At 43.8% G+C, this 12320-nt stretch overlaps 1 protein-coding gene across 1 annotated transcript; it reads left to right on the forward strand.

The window, feature by feature from the left end:
* The first annotated feature begins 277 nt into the window (after positions 1-277).
* On the forward strand, positions 278-12320 carry hrh4.f7.L (histamine receptor H4 gene f7 L homeolog). Its single transcript, XM_018266903.1, has 4 exons — positions 278-518; positions 677-843; positions 10012-10601; positions 12266-12320. The coding sequence occupies exons 1-4, from the start codon at positions 278-280 to the stop codon at positions 12318-12320; spliced, it is 1053 nt and encodes a 350-aa protein (XP_018122392.1).

A 12320-nucleotide genomic window follows, 5' to 3' on the forward strand; every position in this document is an offset into this window, starting at 1 on the left:
TTAATTATTGCCCTGGGGTTTTTGATTGTACTTTGTACTCATCCATAGGGATAGAATTTGAGATGTTTTCCTATGAGATAGAATAGTAAACGTAGAGCCAGTTCCAGCTCCCTGTGCAATGTTTTAAATGGGCTGCCTATATATTACAATTAAGTGACACGTTTGTAGTCAGTTTCGTCAGAGATTAGTAGAAACAAATGCAAACATTTTAACATAATGCTTAACTAACACCCAACCAAATCCAAGTTTGATTTTATTTAGTGTATATACTGTCAGCATGAAAGCTCTCAAACTATATGAACAGGCAGGAGGCAATGCATCTGCAGCTAATGAATATGATTTGGTAAAAAAGCAGTCAGAGGGAATAAATATCTTGCTAACTGTGCTTCTGTCTTTAATTGTCCTGCTCATAGTTTTAGGTAACAGTGTTGTGATATTGGCTTTTATTGTGGACAGGAGACTCTGGACTCGCAGTAACTTCTTTCTCCTAAATCTGTCCATTTGTGATTTTTTAGTAGGTAAGGTTTTTTTTCAGTTTGTTTCCTACATTAATAGGAATGTTAATGCCATCTATATATAATACCATAGTAACAAAAAAAAACATATGCTGCATAATTTTTCATTTCTCTTTTTAATTTGGCCACTGTGATCATATGACTTCTATTCTTTTCACCAGGAGCCGTCTCTATCTCCGTGTATATACCGTACAAGTTCACTGGGAAATGGATGCTGGGAAAGTTTCTCTGCAAACTGTGGCTTACGTTCGACTACACAACAACAACTGCTTCTGCCTACAGTGTCGTTCTTATCAGTTATGACAGATTTCTCTCTGTCAACAAGGCTGTAAGTATTCTCTTATTTACTTTATTCCTCTGGTGATCATGACTTAGATTGAAGCAGAGAGGGTATCGGGTATGTCCAGAAACAATCATTGGAAAAGTCTTAAATGTTCGGTTATTATACTGTATAATGGGTTGATTGATTTTTAGTATGTGTGTTATGGATGTCTAACTTGCAACTATTCTGCTGTTTTTGTACTACAATTTGCAGAATTTCTTTTGTTATCACTGTGATACTGAGATCATGTACATCACATTTAAAGGGGAACTAAAGTCTAAAATAGAATAAGGCTAGAAATGCTGTATTTTGTATACTAAACATAAACAGGTATTTACTGCACCAGAGGGCTAATGAAACAAATGATTTATACTTTCAAAGTTGGGCGCAGGGGGCTGTCATCTTGTAACTTTGTTAAACATCTCTACAAGACCAAGACTACGCACATGCTCAGTGTGGTCTGGGCTTCAGTTGGGAGGTTACGCTTAGGGATTGTCATTAATTATCAAAACAGCACAAGTCAAATAATATCTGCCATAGAAGCCGATACAGCAAGACTGATTAATAATCAGAATATGTAGACTGCACTGGGTCTGCAGATACAAATCTCTACACTGTCGCCAGCTGCTTTATAGGGAAACAAACAAAGTTGCTGGAGTTCTGCGAAGTAAGATGGGGCCGTTTGAAAGTATGATTGTTTCCCTGCAGAGCAGTTAGGGACCGTCTATCTGCAGCTGTCAGAGCAAGTAAAAAGAAGGGGGAATTTCACTGCATGCAGTCAGGGTTATTATAAAAATGGTACACATTTGGGTATTGCTGAAATACAGGTTCCCAGCAATGCAGGGAAGAAGTGAACTGTCTCAATCAAAAATCTAGAAATAAGTGATCGAGCTGAGGGTCTAGTAACACATTTTTTTTTTTTTATAGTAAACTACACAAAGCAATCAGGGCCTGAGGCTTTCAGATTTTCAAAAGATTGTGATGGCTTGTTGTATAGTTATCTGATTAGCCATCAATTTGTTGGTCATCTGTTAGGGATAGGAGAGTCAATTATAGTAAATAATCTTTGCATTTTTGTTTCAATATTATATTTGTTTGTTGATATACTGTAGTTTAAAATGTGGAACAATGTCACCAGGGTGTGCTGTATATTTATAGATTGTAATTTATAATTTATAGATAGAAGAAAAAAAACGTTTACTTCTCCTTTAACCATGTTTATTCTAGAGTTTCTGTATAGGGGGACAGTTTGTTTTGCCTTTAAGATTATTTGCTAGTAAAGTATTTATTGCCATTTTGGTAAACTTTTCGTTTAATCCATGACGTTCTTTTTTTGGCATATTACGTTTTTTCACCCTTTTTTTTGTTCAGAAACACTGGGGATGCGCAGGAAAAATAATAGATTTTTTTTGATTTCCTGTGCGCCAATCCATATTGCTCCGGTCCCGATGATGAAAATTTGAGTGAATAAAAGGGAGGGGACAAGTACAACAAACGACATCCGGCTTAGGGGTGCCAACTATATAAATCTGGCCCTGGTTAAATTGGTATGTTCTAGCAAAATCAATTCTTTTGAATTATTTTACGGTACAGGTATGAGATTCGTTATCTGGTAACCCATTATCCAGAAAGCTCCAAATTACGGGAAGGCCATCTTTCATAGTCTCCATTTTAATTAAATAAATAAAAATGGAATAATAAAACAGTACCTTGTACTTGATCCCAAATAAATAATCCTTACAGGAGGCAAAACAGTCTTATTGGGTTTAATTAATGTTGAAATGATTTTTTAGCAGTCTTAGGGGGAAATGTATTAAAATTCACAAAGAGAACAAATTTGTACACAAATAAAAATGTGCATGTTGCAATGTACGGTAATATTCTTCATTAGAGTTTTATTGCACTGCGACTCTAAATTGTTAATTGCGCACTTTTAGGACATGCTTGAAGATGGCGTAAATCTTTGGAGTAAACGTAACACTTTTTCAGTAAGAAGTTTTATTACATACACTGCGCACTGTTGCAAACCATAAAATTCACAATCACTATTCAAATGTCCATAAGCGACCAATATTACATTCCCCTATTAAGGTATAGAGATCCAAATTACAGAAAGACCCCTTAGCGCTCTGGTCCCAAGCATTCCGGAAGTTGCAGGCTGCAGGTTACATTTGATTTTCCTCTTTGTTTTTTCCCTTAAAGGAATTGTTCAGTGTAAAAATAAAAACTGGGTAAATAGATAGGCTGTGCAAAATAAAAAATGTTTCTAATGTAGTTAGTTAGCCAAAAAATGTCATGTATAAAGGCTGGAGTGATTTGATGTATAACATGTCAGTCTGAACACTACTTCCTGCTTTTCAGCTCTCTTGGTTTACACTGACTGGTTACCCTGGTTACCAAGCAGTAACCAATCAGAGACTTGAGGGGGGGGCCACATGGGTCATATCTGTTGCTTTTGAATCTGAGCTGAATGCTGAGGATCAATTACAAACTCACTGAACAGAAATGTACCATGTGGCCCCCCTTCAAGTCGCTGACTAGCTCAGAGTTATAGAGCTGAAAAGCAGGAAGTTGGATTCTGGCTGTTTTATTAGAGATCTGTTCACTCCAGCCTTTATATATTACATTTTTGGCTAACTAACTATATTAGAAACATTTTTTATTTTGCACAGCCTATCTATTTACACAGTTTTTATTTTCACACTGAACTATTCCTTTAAGCTTCCCAATTGTAGTAAAAAGCCTTAAATATAGGTTTTTTGGTCCTCTTAAACAACTGAAATTTTAACATCCAGAGTAGCGATGGGCGAATAAATTCAGCAGGCGTGAATTTGTGACGAATTTCCACATTTTGGGGGCAGGGAATAAATTTGTGAAAATTCGCCAGAGAAAAATCTGCTGCGTCAGAACATAAAAATTGTCGCATGTCAAAATTATTCAGACGCCCATTCACTTTAATGCATTTGGATAGAATTGTCGCGCTTATAAAAATTGTTGCGGGACAAATTCAACCATCACTAATCCAGAGTATAATTTGTCTCAATATAATATTTTATATTGATAGCTAAAGGTATATTAATGTCAGGGAGCCGGGAGCCCCCTCTGGGGAGTAGTCCGGATCTAGGAGGAAGCCCCTCAGGAGGGATCAGGGTCGTGGTATCCAAGGGTAAGACAGGAGAATAAACAAAGTCCAAGCACAGGTCAAATGGCAGGCAGAGTATCAGCGAAGTCCAAGTCCAGGCAAGGGGTCACAACAAGGAATCAGGCAGATATAAGCAGGGGAAACAGCAAGGGAACCCAGGAATCTCTCAGGGAACAGGATCCTATTTTCGGGCGCCATCTTGGCGCCTCAGGCGTCCTTTTATCTTTGAATTTGGCGCCCTTGCGCCAGCGTCAGCGCGTCTGCGACCGTCGCGCCGTGCTGGCGTCACAACGCCGGCGTCGGAACCCACGTGGGTTCCCTGGGCGCCGCCATCTTGGTTTCTTCGCCGCCGGGAGCGGACGCGACTCCTCGCGCTCCCGGCGGTCTTGACAGTACCCCCCCCTCACGGGGGGCCTCAGGACCACCGGGACTTGGTTTCTGGGGAAACTTGGAGTGGAAGTCTCCTACCAAACGAGGAGCATGCACATCACGGTGTCCCTCCCAAGAGCATTCTTCGGGGCCAAAGCCCTTCCAATGGATGAGGTATTGAAGGGACCCTCTGGAGATTCTGGAATCAAGGATTCTCTCCACCTCGAATTCTTGTTGACCCTAACAGAGATAGCAGGAGGAGGAGATTGGACACCAGAGAAACGGTTGGAGACGGTGGGCTTTACCAGGGAGACGTGGAACACGTTGGGGATTCTCATCTCTGGTGGGAGTTGAAGTCTGATGGCTACAGGGTTAATTATCTCCAAGATGGGGAACGGACCCAGGAACTTCGGACCCAACTTGGGAGATGGCACCTTCAAGCGAATATTCCTGGAAGAGAGCCAGACACAATCACCCACCTTGTAGGGAGGAGAGGGCCTTCTACGGCGATCCGCGAAAGTCTTGTGGACTAGAGCACACTTCTCTAGATTAGACTTGGTTGCAGCCCAAATAGCAAGCATATGGGCTGCCAGATCATCTGCAGCCGGGACGTCCGACAACACGAAGTCCTGAGGAAAGGCTTGAGGGTGCTGTCCATACACCACCATAAATGGAGACCTTCCTGTGGAGGAATGACATGCATTATTATGAGCAAACTCCGCCCACGGGAGGAGGTCAGACCAATCGTCCTGGCAAAGAGACACGTGGTTCCTCAGGAACTGTTCTAAGGCTTGGTTCACACGTTCAGCTGCCCCATTCGTCTGCGGGTGGTAGGCAGACGAAAATTTAAGTGTTATTCCCAAGTCTTTACATAGAGAATGCCAGAACTTGGCGGTAAACTGGGTGCCTCTGTCGGAGACGATCTCCACCGGGAAACCATGCAGGCGGAAGATGTACTTAATAAAGAGTTGGGATAATTCCACCGCAGAGGGTAACTTCTTCAAAGGGATGAAATGGGCCATTTTGCTGAAGCGGTCAATGACAACCCAGATCACAGTATTCCCACCGGAGGGAGGAAGTTCGACAATAAAGTCCATAGAGAGGTGCGTCCACGGACGAGAGGGAACCGGCAAAGGCTGTAACAACCCGCTGGGGCGGGAATGGCTAGGCTTAGAAGTGGCACAGACATTACAAGCAGCCACAAAGTCCTTTACATCCTTGCGGATATCAGGCCACCAGACAAGGCGCCTCAAGAGTTCAAGGGTCTTGGCCGGACCAGGATGTCCAGCTTGCCTGGAGCAGTGGGTTTGTTGCAGGATGGCCAGGCGAAGTTCTGGAGGGACGAAGGCCATGCCAATCGGAGTATCTTGAGGAGCCGAGGACTGCCCAGCCAGAATCTGGTCGGCAAATTGGGGATACAGAGAGGCAATGATCTTGACTGGTGGAATGATTGGTTCCTGCCTCTCAGGGTCACGGTCCACCGGAGTGAAGCTACGAGACAAGGCATCGGCCTTCAGATTCTTGGAACCTGGGCGATAAGTCAAAACAAAGTTAAATCGGGAAAAGAAAAGGGCCCACCTGGCTTGTCTGGGATTAAGCCTCTTGAGGGACTGTATAAACTCCAGATTCTTGTGATCTGTGAAAATCTGGACAGGAATTTCAGAGCCCTCCAGGAGGTGACGCCATTCTTCAAGGGCAAGCTTGACTGCTAAGAGTTCTCGATTTCCGACATCATAGTTCTGCTCTGCGGATGAGAACTTCTTGGAGAAAAACGCACAGGGGTGCAATTTTCCATCAGTGGAGTGTCTCTGAGACAGGATAGCTCCGGCTCCGACTTCAGAAGCATCAACTTCGATGCAGAAGGGTAGTGCAGGATTGGGATGTCGGAGAACAGGAGCAGACGTGAAGGCCTCTTTCAAGGACTGAAAGGCTTCTATGGCAGATGGAGGCCACAGGCTGGGTTTACCCCCTTTCCGGATGAGGGCCAGGATAGGTGCAATGCGGGAAGAGAACCCCCGGATGAACTGTCGATAATAATTAGCAAATCCGATGAATCTCTGGATTGCTTTGGTACTCAGTGGGAGAGGCCACTCCTGGATGGCCGACACTTTCACGGGGTCCATCTCAAATCCCTCTGGAGAGATAATGTATCCTAGGAAGGGGATCTTGGATACCTCGAAGACACACTTCTCCAACTTGGCGAAGAGAGAGTTCTTCCTCAGACAAGAGAGTACCTCCTTCACCTGGGAGCGATGACTTTCAAGGTCCTTGGAAAAGATCAGGATGTCGTCCAAGTATACGACTACGAACCTTCCTAGGAGATCTCGGAACACATCATTAACAAACTCCTGGAAGACGGCAGGGGCATTGCAAAGGCCGAAGGGCATAACAAGATATTCATAGTGCCCATCCCGAGTGTTGAATGCCGTCTTCCATTCGTCACCCTCCCGGATGCGAATGAGGTTGTAGGCCCCCCGGAGATCCAACTTGGAGAAAATCTTTGCCCCTTTCAGCTGGTCAAAGAGCTCGGCAATCAAGGGCAGGGGGTACCTGTTTTTCACGGTGATCTTATTCAGACCCCGATAGTCTATACAAGGCCGAAGGCCTCCGTCCTTCTTCTCCACGAAGAAGAACCCAGCCCCTGCAGGAGAGGTAGAAGGGCAGATAAACCCCCGCTGGAGATTTTCTTGGATGTACTCCTTCATAGCGGTAGTCTCTGCAGGAGAGAGAGGGTAGGTGCGCCCTCTGGGGGGCATAGCTCCTGGCAGAAGTTCAACCGGACAGTCGTAGGAGCGATGTGGGGGAAGGAACTCTGCAGACTTTTTACAAAACACATCAGAAAATCCCTGGTAAGTGGAGGGCAAAGTCTTTAGTTCCGCAGTGGAGACATTCACCTTCTCGAGGGGTTTTGGCGGAAGGCAATGTTGCAGGCAAAATAAACTCCAACGAGAGATCTGCCCAGTGGACCAGTCTATGGTGGGGTTATGCAGACGTAACCATGGAAGACCCAATATTACTGGAGTAGAAGGGCAGGGAATGATGAAGAAAGAAAGTTTTTCTTGATGCAGCGCCCCAACTTGTACGGATAGTTCTGCCGTGAACATTGTGACGAATTCAAACTCCAGGGGTTTGTCATCTATGGCGGTAATTCGCAGGGGTGAAGACAATGGAAGCAGGGGAATCTTCATGCGTTCGGCAAAGAAGGCGTCCATGAAATTGCCATCCGCTCCGGAGTCGAGGAAGGCCCTTTCGAAGATAGATTTACTTGCCAGGTGAATCTGCAAAGGAAGGAGAAGTCTGCGTGAATTTTCTTGATACTTCTCCTGAGGCCCTCGAGTGAAGCCCCCTACATGAGAAACCTGAGACATACCTCGGGGTGCAAAACTCTTGGCTTTGGCAGGACAGGCGTTGGCAAAATGGGAATGCCCACCACAGTACAAACAGAGACCTGCCATACGTCTTCGGAGTCTTTCCTGCTCGGAGAGGCGAGCCTTTCCTACTTGCATAGGTTCCTCCAGGGGAGACGTGGACACATGAGTCACAGGGACAGCGGATGCTTGCAGAATCGGCCTTAGAAAGCGAGGGGCCAACATGGGAGAAAATCGTCTGCTGCGCTCTCTCTCCCCCTGGTGTTCTCTGAGACGGGTGTCAACCTTAATGGATAGAGCGATCAGCCCTTCCAGGGTGTCAGGAGTCTCTCTGGAGACGAGATCATCTTTGATGCGGATGGATAGGCCTTGGTAGTATACGGCCTTGTAAGCGTCATCACACCAGGAAGTCTCCGCCATCAGAGTTCGGAAGTCTATAGCGTACTCATTGACACTGCGGCTTCCCTACCGGAGCTGCAAGAGACGGGCAGGGGCGTTCGTAACCCGACCTGGAGCATCAAAGACTATGCGAAAAGCTTGGAGAAAGTCTTTAACATCATAAGTCACCGGGGAATTCTTCTCCCAAAGAGACGTTGCCCACTCCAGTGGCTTGCCTTCCAATCGAGACATCACATACCCCACCTTGGAACGCTCACTTGGAAACTGTGTGGGTTGGAACTCAAATTGAATTTGGCATTGTGTGGCAAATCCCCTGCAGGCTTGTGGGTCCCCACTGAAGCGAGGGGGAGGTGGAATGCGAGGCTCACCTGTAGGGTAGCTTGCGTTCGTAGAGGCTGCCGCCATGGGGGGATCTCCAGTAGGTGGAGCAGCGGAGGGCGCAGAAGGCACTTGAGCTAGCAGGACATCAAGTGCTTGCCCAATGCGAACCTGCTGGTTTTCGTAGTCCTCCATGCGGGATGCCAGTCCGCGGAGTGCTCGTCCGACATGAGGTGTGGCTTCCTCAGAAGGATCCATGGCCCGAAAATAACGTCAGGGAGCCGGGAGCCTTCTCTGGGGAGTAGTCCGGATCTAGGAGGAAGCCCCTCAGGAGGGATCAGGGTCGTGGTATCCAAGGGTAAGACAGGAGAATAAACAAAGTCCAAGCACAGGTCAAATGGCAGGCAGAGTATCAGCGAAGTCCAAGTCCAGGCAAGGGGTCACAACAAGGAATCAGGCAGATATAAGCAGGGGAAACAGCAAGGGAACCCAGGAATCTCTCAGGGAACAGGATCCTATTTTCGGGCGCCATCTTGGCGCCTCAGGCGTCCTTTTATCTTTGAATTTGGCGCCCTTGCGCCAGCGTCAGCGACCGTCGCGCCGTGCTGGCGTCACAACGCCGGCGTCGGAACCCACGTGGGTTCCCTGGGCGCCGCCATCTTGGTTTCTTCGCCGCCGGGAGCGGACGCGACTCCTCGCGCTCCCGGCGGTCTTGACAATTAAACAGGGATTCATATTGTCTCCATAATCTGTTAGGGGCCTGAGTGTAGATCCCATTCAAAGCCATCATGACTTGGGAGCGGTCAGACCAAGAACAAAATGGTATACCAGCTTTTGTCACATTTGGGAGCACAATATATAGTTAATCCTGGAGTATGCACTATTTGGTGGAGAATAACAACTCTCCTAAAGGGGTTCATTTCACACCACACATCGGGTATATATTAATTTTTTATCCCCTTCAGGTGATTTATAAATACCTTAGCAGGGAATTGGTAGTTTAAGGATCATAGGGAGATTTTAGGGACTCAAATTTAATTTTCACCAGGTTAACTTGAAATAACAGACACATTTCTTACAACCAGGTAGTGCAGGCTGAAGAATGAAAGCCTTATATATATATTGCTCTGCTTTCAGGTAGCGTCACATGGTTGTCTCTAGACTACAAAAAAACCTGCACATAAACAAGGGCAAATTCTAGGTTAATTTTGAAATGGCAAGTGATTAATAACAGTTGAAGTCTGAAAGAGTCAGCATAGAACAAGGTATCCGTCTCTTTCTTGAACTAGTGAGCTCTACAGTCCACTTTGTTGTAATATGTGCCACCTTTTTTCGGTGCTACAAATTTATATTCTAGAAATAGATTCATTATCCTTGATCATTGAGAGATTGCCCCTGTTATGGCACTCAATTTATTTCTTGTTCTTTTCAGGATCCTGCTTAATTAATTATGCATTATGTTTATAAACAATGTTGTTGTTTTAATGTAGCTGGACAGTTTTAAACCTCTTGTTTTTTTACAATAATGCCCTGCGTACTGTATTTCGAAATTGCAAAAAAAACCTTTTCTAATTTCAGGTTTTACATCACTCTCTACAAAAAAGACACAGTCAGACAGCGCTTACCATGACCCTAGTTTGGATATCTTCTTTTATTATCTATGGACCAGCAATTCTTTTGTGGGAGATCATTACCAGTACGAATAACCTTCCAGAGGACATTTGTCGTGCTGGGTTCCTTGAAACGTGGTATTTCATTCTGGGTGCATCAACTTTAGATTTCATCATCCCTCTTCTCAGTATTTCATTTTTTAATATAAGAATCTACCTAGAAATTATAAAACGCAGCACCAAGAGGCAAAAGTTCTCCATATCTAATTCTTCTAAAGAAAAAGTAAAATATATAATGCCTTTTAGCATAACGAGCAATACTGTCCTTTCATCACCACAGACAAATGAGAAAGGGGACAGTAGTTTGAGTCCTCACACAGATCATAAGATCACTTCAAACTCACCTCGGGACTCTGAAAAATCAGATGGACACAATAATAGTAATAAACTATCCCAGGACAAGAAGGCTGCAAAATCTCTTGCAATTTTGGTTTCTGTTTTCATTGTGTGCTGGACTCCTTATTCATTCCTAGTGTGTATCCGTGCTGTTTGCCAAGGGTATTGTGCCGATTTTTTCTATATAGAAATTACAGTTTGGTTCATATATACTAATTCCGTGATTAACCCTATCCTTTACCCTGTTTGTCACAAAAGCTTTAGAAAGGCTTTCAAATTGCTATTAGAACGATTTATTAAATTTTTTCTAATCTAATACTCTATTATTATTATTTCCCAAAGCTTTAATACCATCACCTTAGCCACCGTTTCACATCAAACATCAGCTAACAGGGCAGTCTTCTTTAGATGGTGGCAATTTTGGCCCAAAAACACTCTCTCTAGTGATGGGCGAATTCGGGGTGTTTCGCTTCACCGACAAATTCGCATATTGTTCGCGAAATTCACGAAACGGCTAAATATGCAAAACGGCGCCGGCGTCTATTTTTTGAATCCGTCAGTTTTTGTGACGCCGACGCAAATTCGCTGGCATCCATTTTAATTTGAAAATCATGGGAATTCGCCGCTAATTCACGCCTGGTGAATAAATTCGCCCATCACTAAGGGGCACATTCACCAAGCTCGGGTGAATGAATAGAGGGAAAAAAACTCGAATTTCGAGTCGTTTTTTGTGCTCCTCGACTATCGAATTGGCGTAAATTCACCTGAGTAGAATGATTCGAATAGATCGAGCACAAAAACGCTGCGAATATTCGCCCATTCGATAGTCGAAGTACTGTCTCTTTTATAAATCATTCTACTGCCTACTTCACCAGATTAAACCTACCGAATTGCTTTAAAATCCTATGAGAAAGTCCCATAGCCTTGTTTTCTAAGTTTTTGATGGAATAAAAAGGCATTCGATCAATCATTAGATCGAATGAAAATCCTTTGATCGAATATTTCGATTGTGCGACTATTCGCCGGGCGAATATTTGCCCATTCGACTATTCGCCAGCGCGTAAATTCGCCCGAATTCCCTATTCGATTCTATTCCCCAGTCGAATTTCGAGGGATTTAACCCCTTTGAAATTCGACCCTTAATACATCTGCCCCTAACTCTCTCAAATTCCTCTAGAGGCGGCCTTCAACTTGGTGAAGGACTGGCCTGCATGGTATTTTTCTATATAACCCTAAGCATTATGGCATGTGATTAACTCATGAACCCTAACATTAAAAACAATATAAACTTTTATATTATGATCGTTGGCATGTGCTAAATGTAATTGATTATTCTGCTTTCTGCCAATTATATTTTGTGATCATTTTAAGTTGCCTAATAAACTTTCCTGCATTAAAAAAATTAAAAGAGTAGAACAGTGCTCACCACTTTATGTTGAATGGCAAGATAATATTAAAGAGGTTATTAACCTTACAGTGTCTTTGAAACATGGTGTAGAAAACAATTTCAAAATACAGATATTTTTTATGGATTCTACTAAAAACATGGAGGTGATAGAAAAAAACCCAGTAAACATCCATCAAGTAAAAAACAAATATCGTTTGGCTTGTGTTGTCAAGCTGTAAAGCAGGGCCTAAAAAGTGTAGAAAAAACAGAGAGCCACACATTCCCTTCCAAAAAACGTCATAGTTTCAAGTTTTGTGCTGATTTTTGCCGACCATGTGATTCCTTGTTCAAATTCCACTGTTAATGTAACCAGCCGCTTGAAAATGCTATGGGAAAATATGGTGTTTATCTGTTGTAGCTTTTTACATCTTTTTTTTAGAGTGAATTCCACCAGAACTTATTTGCTTCTTGAATTTTCCACATGCAGCGTATAA

Source organism: Xenopus laevis, chromosome 6L (assembly GCF_017654675.1).
Source record: "Xenopus laevis strain J_2021 chromosome 6L, Xenopus_laevis_v10.1, whole genome shotgun sequence".
Lineage (NCBI taxonomy): Eukaryota > Metazoa > Chordata > Amphibia > Anura > Pipidae > Xenopus > Xenopus laevis.

What these genes read in the sequence shown, in the direction of transcription:
- hrh4.f7.L (XM_018266903.1), top strand. Translation starts at nt 278, where the DNA reads ATGAAAGCTCTCAAACTATATGAACAGGCAGGAGGCAATGCATCTGCA. An exon ending in TTCTCTCTGTCAACAAGGCT is followed by an intron (nt 844 to 10,011) that starts GTAAGTATTCTC and finishes TTCTAATTTCAG; the next exon opens with GTTTTACATCACTCTCTACA. An exon ending in ATCCGTGCTGTTTGCCAAGG is followed by an intron (nt 10,602 to 12,265) that starts GTATTGTGCCGA and finishes TCTTTTTTTTAG; the next exon opens with AGTGAATTCCACCAGAACTT.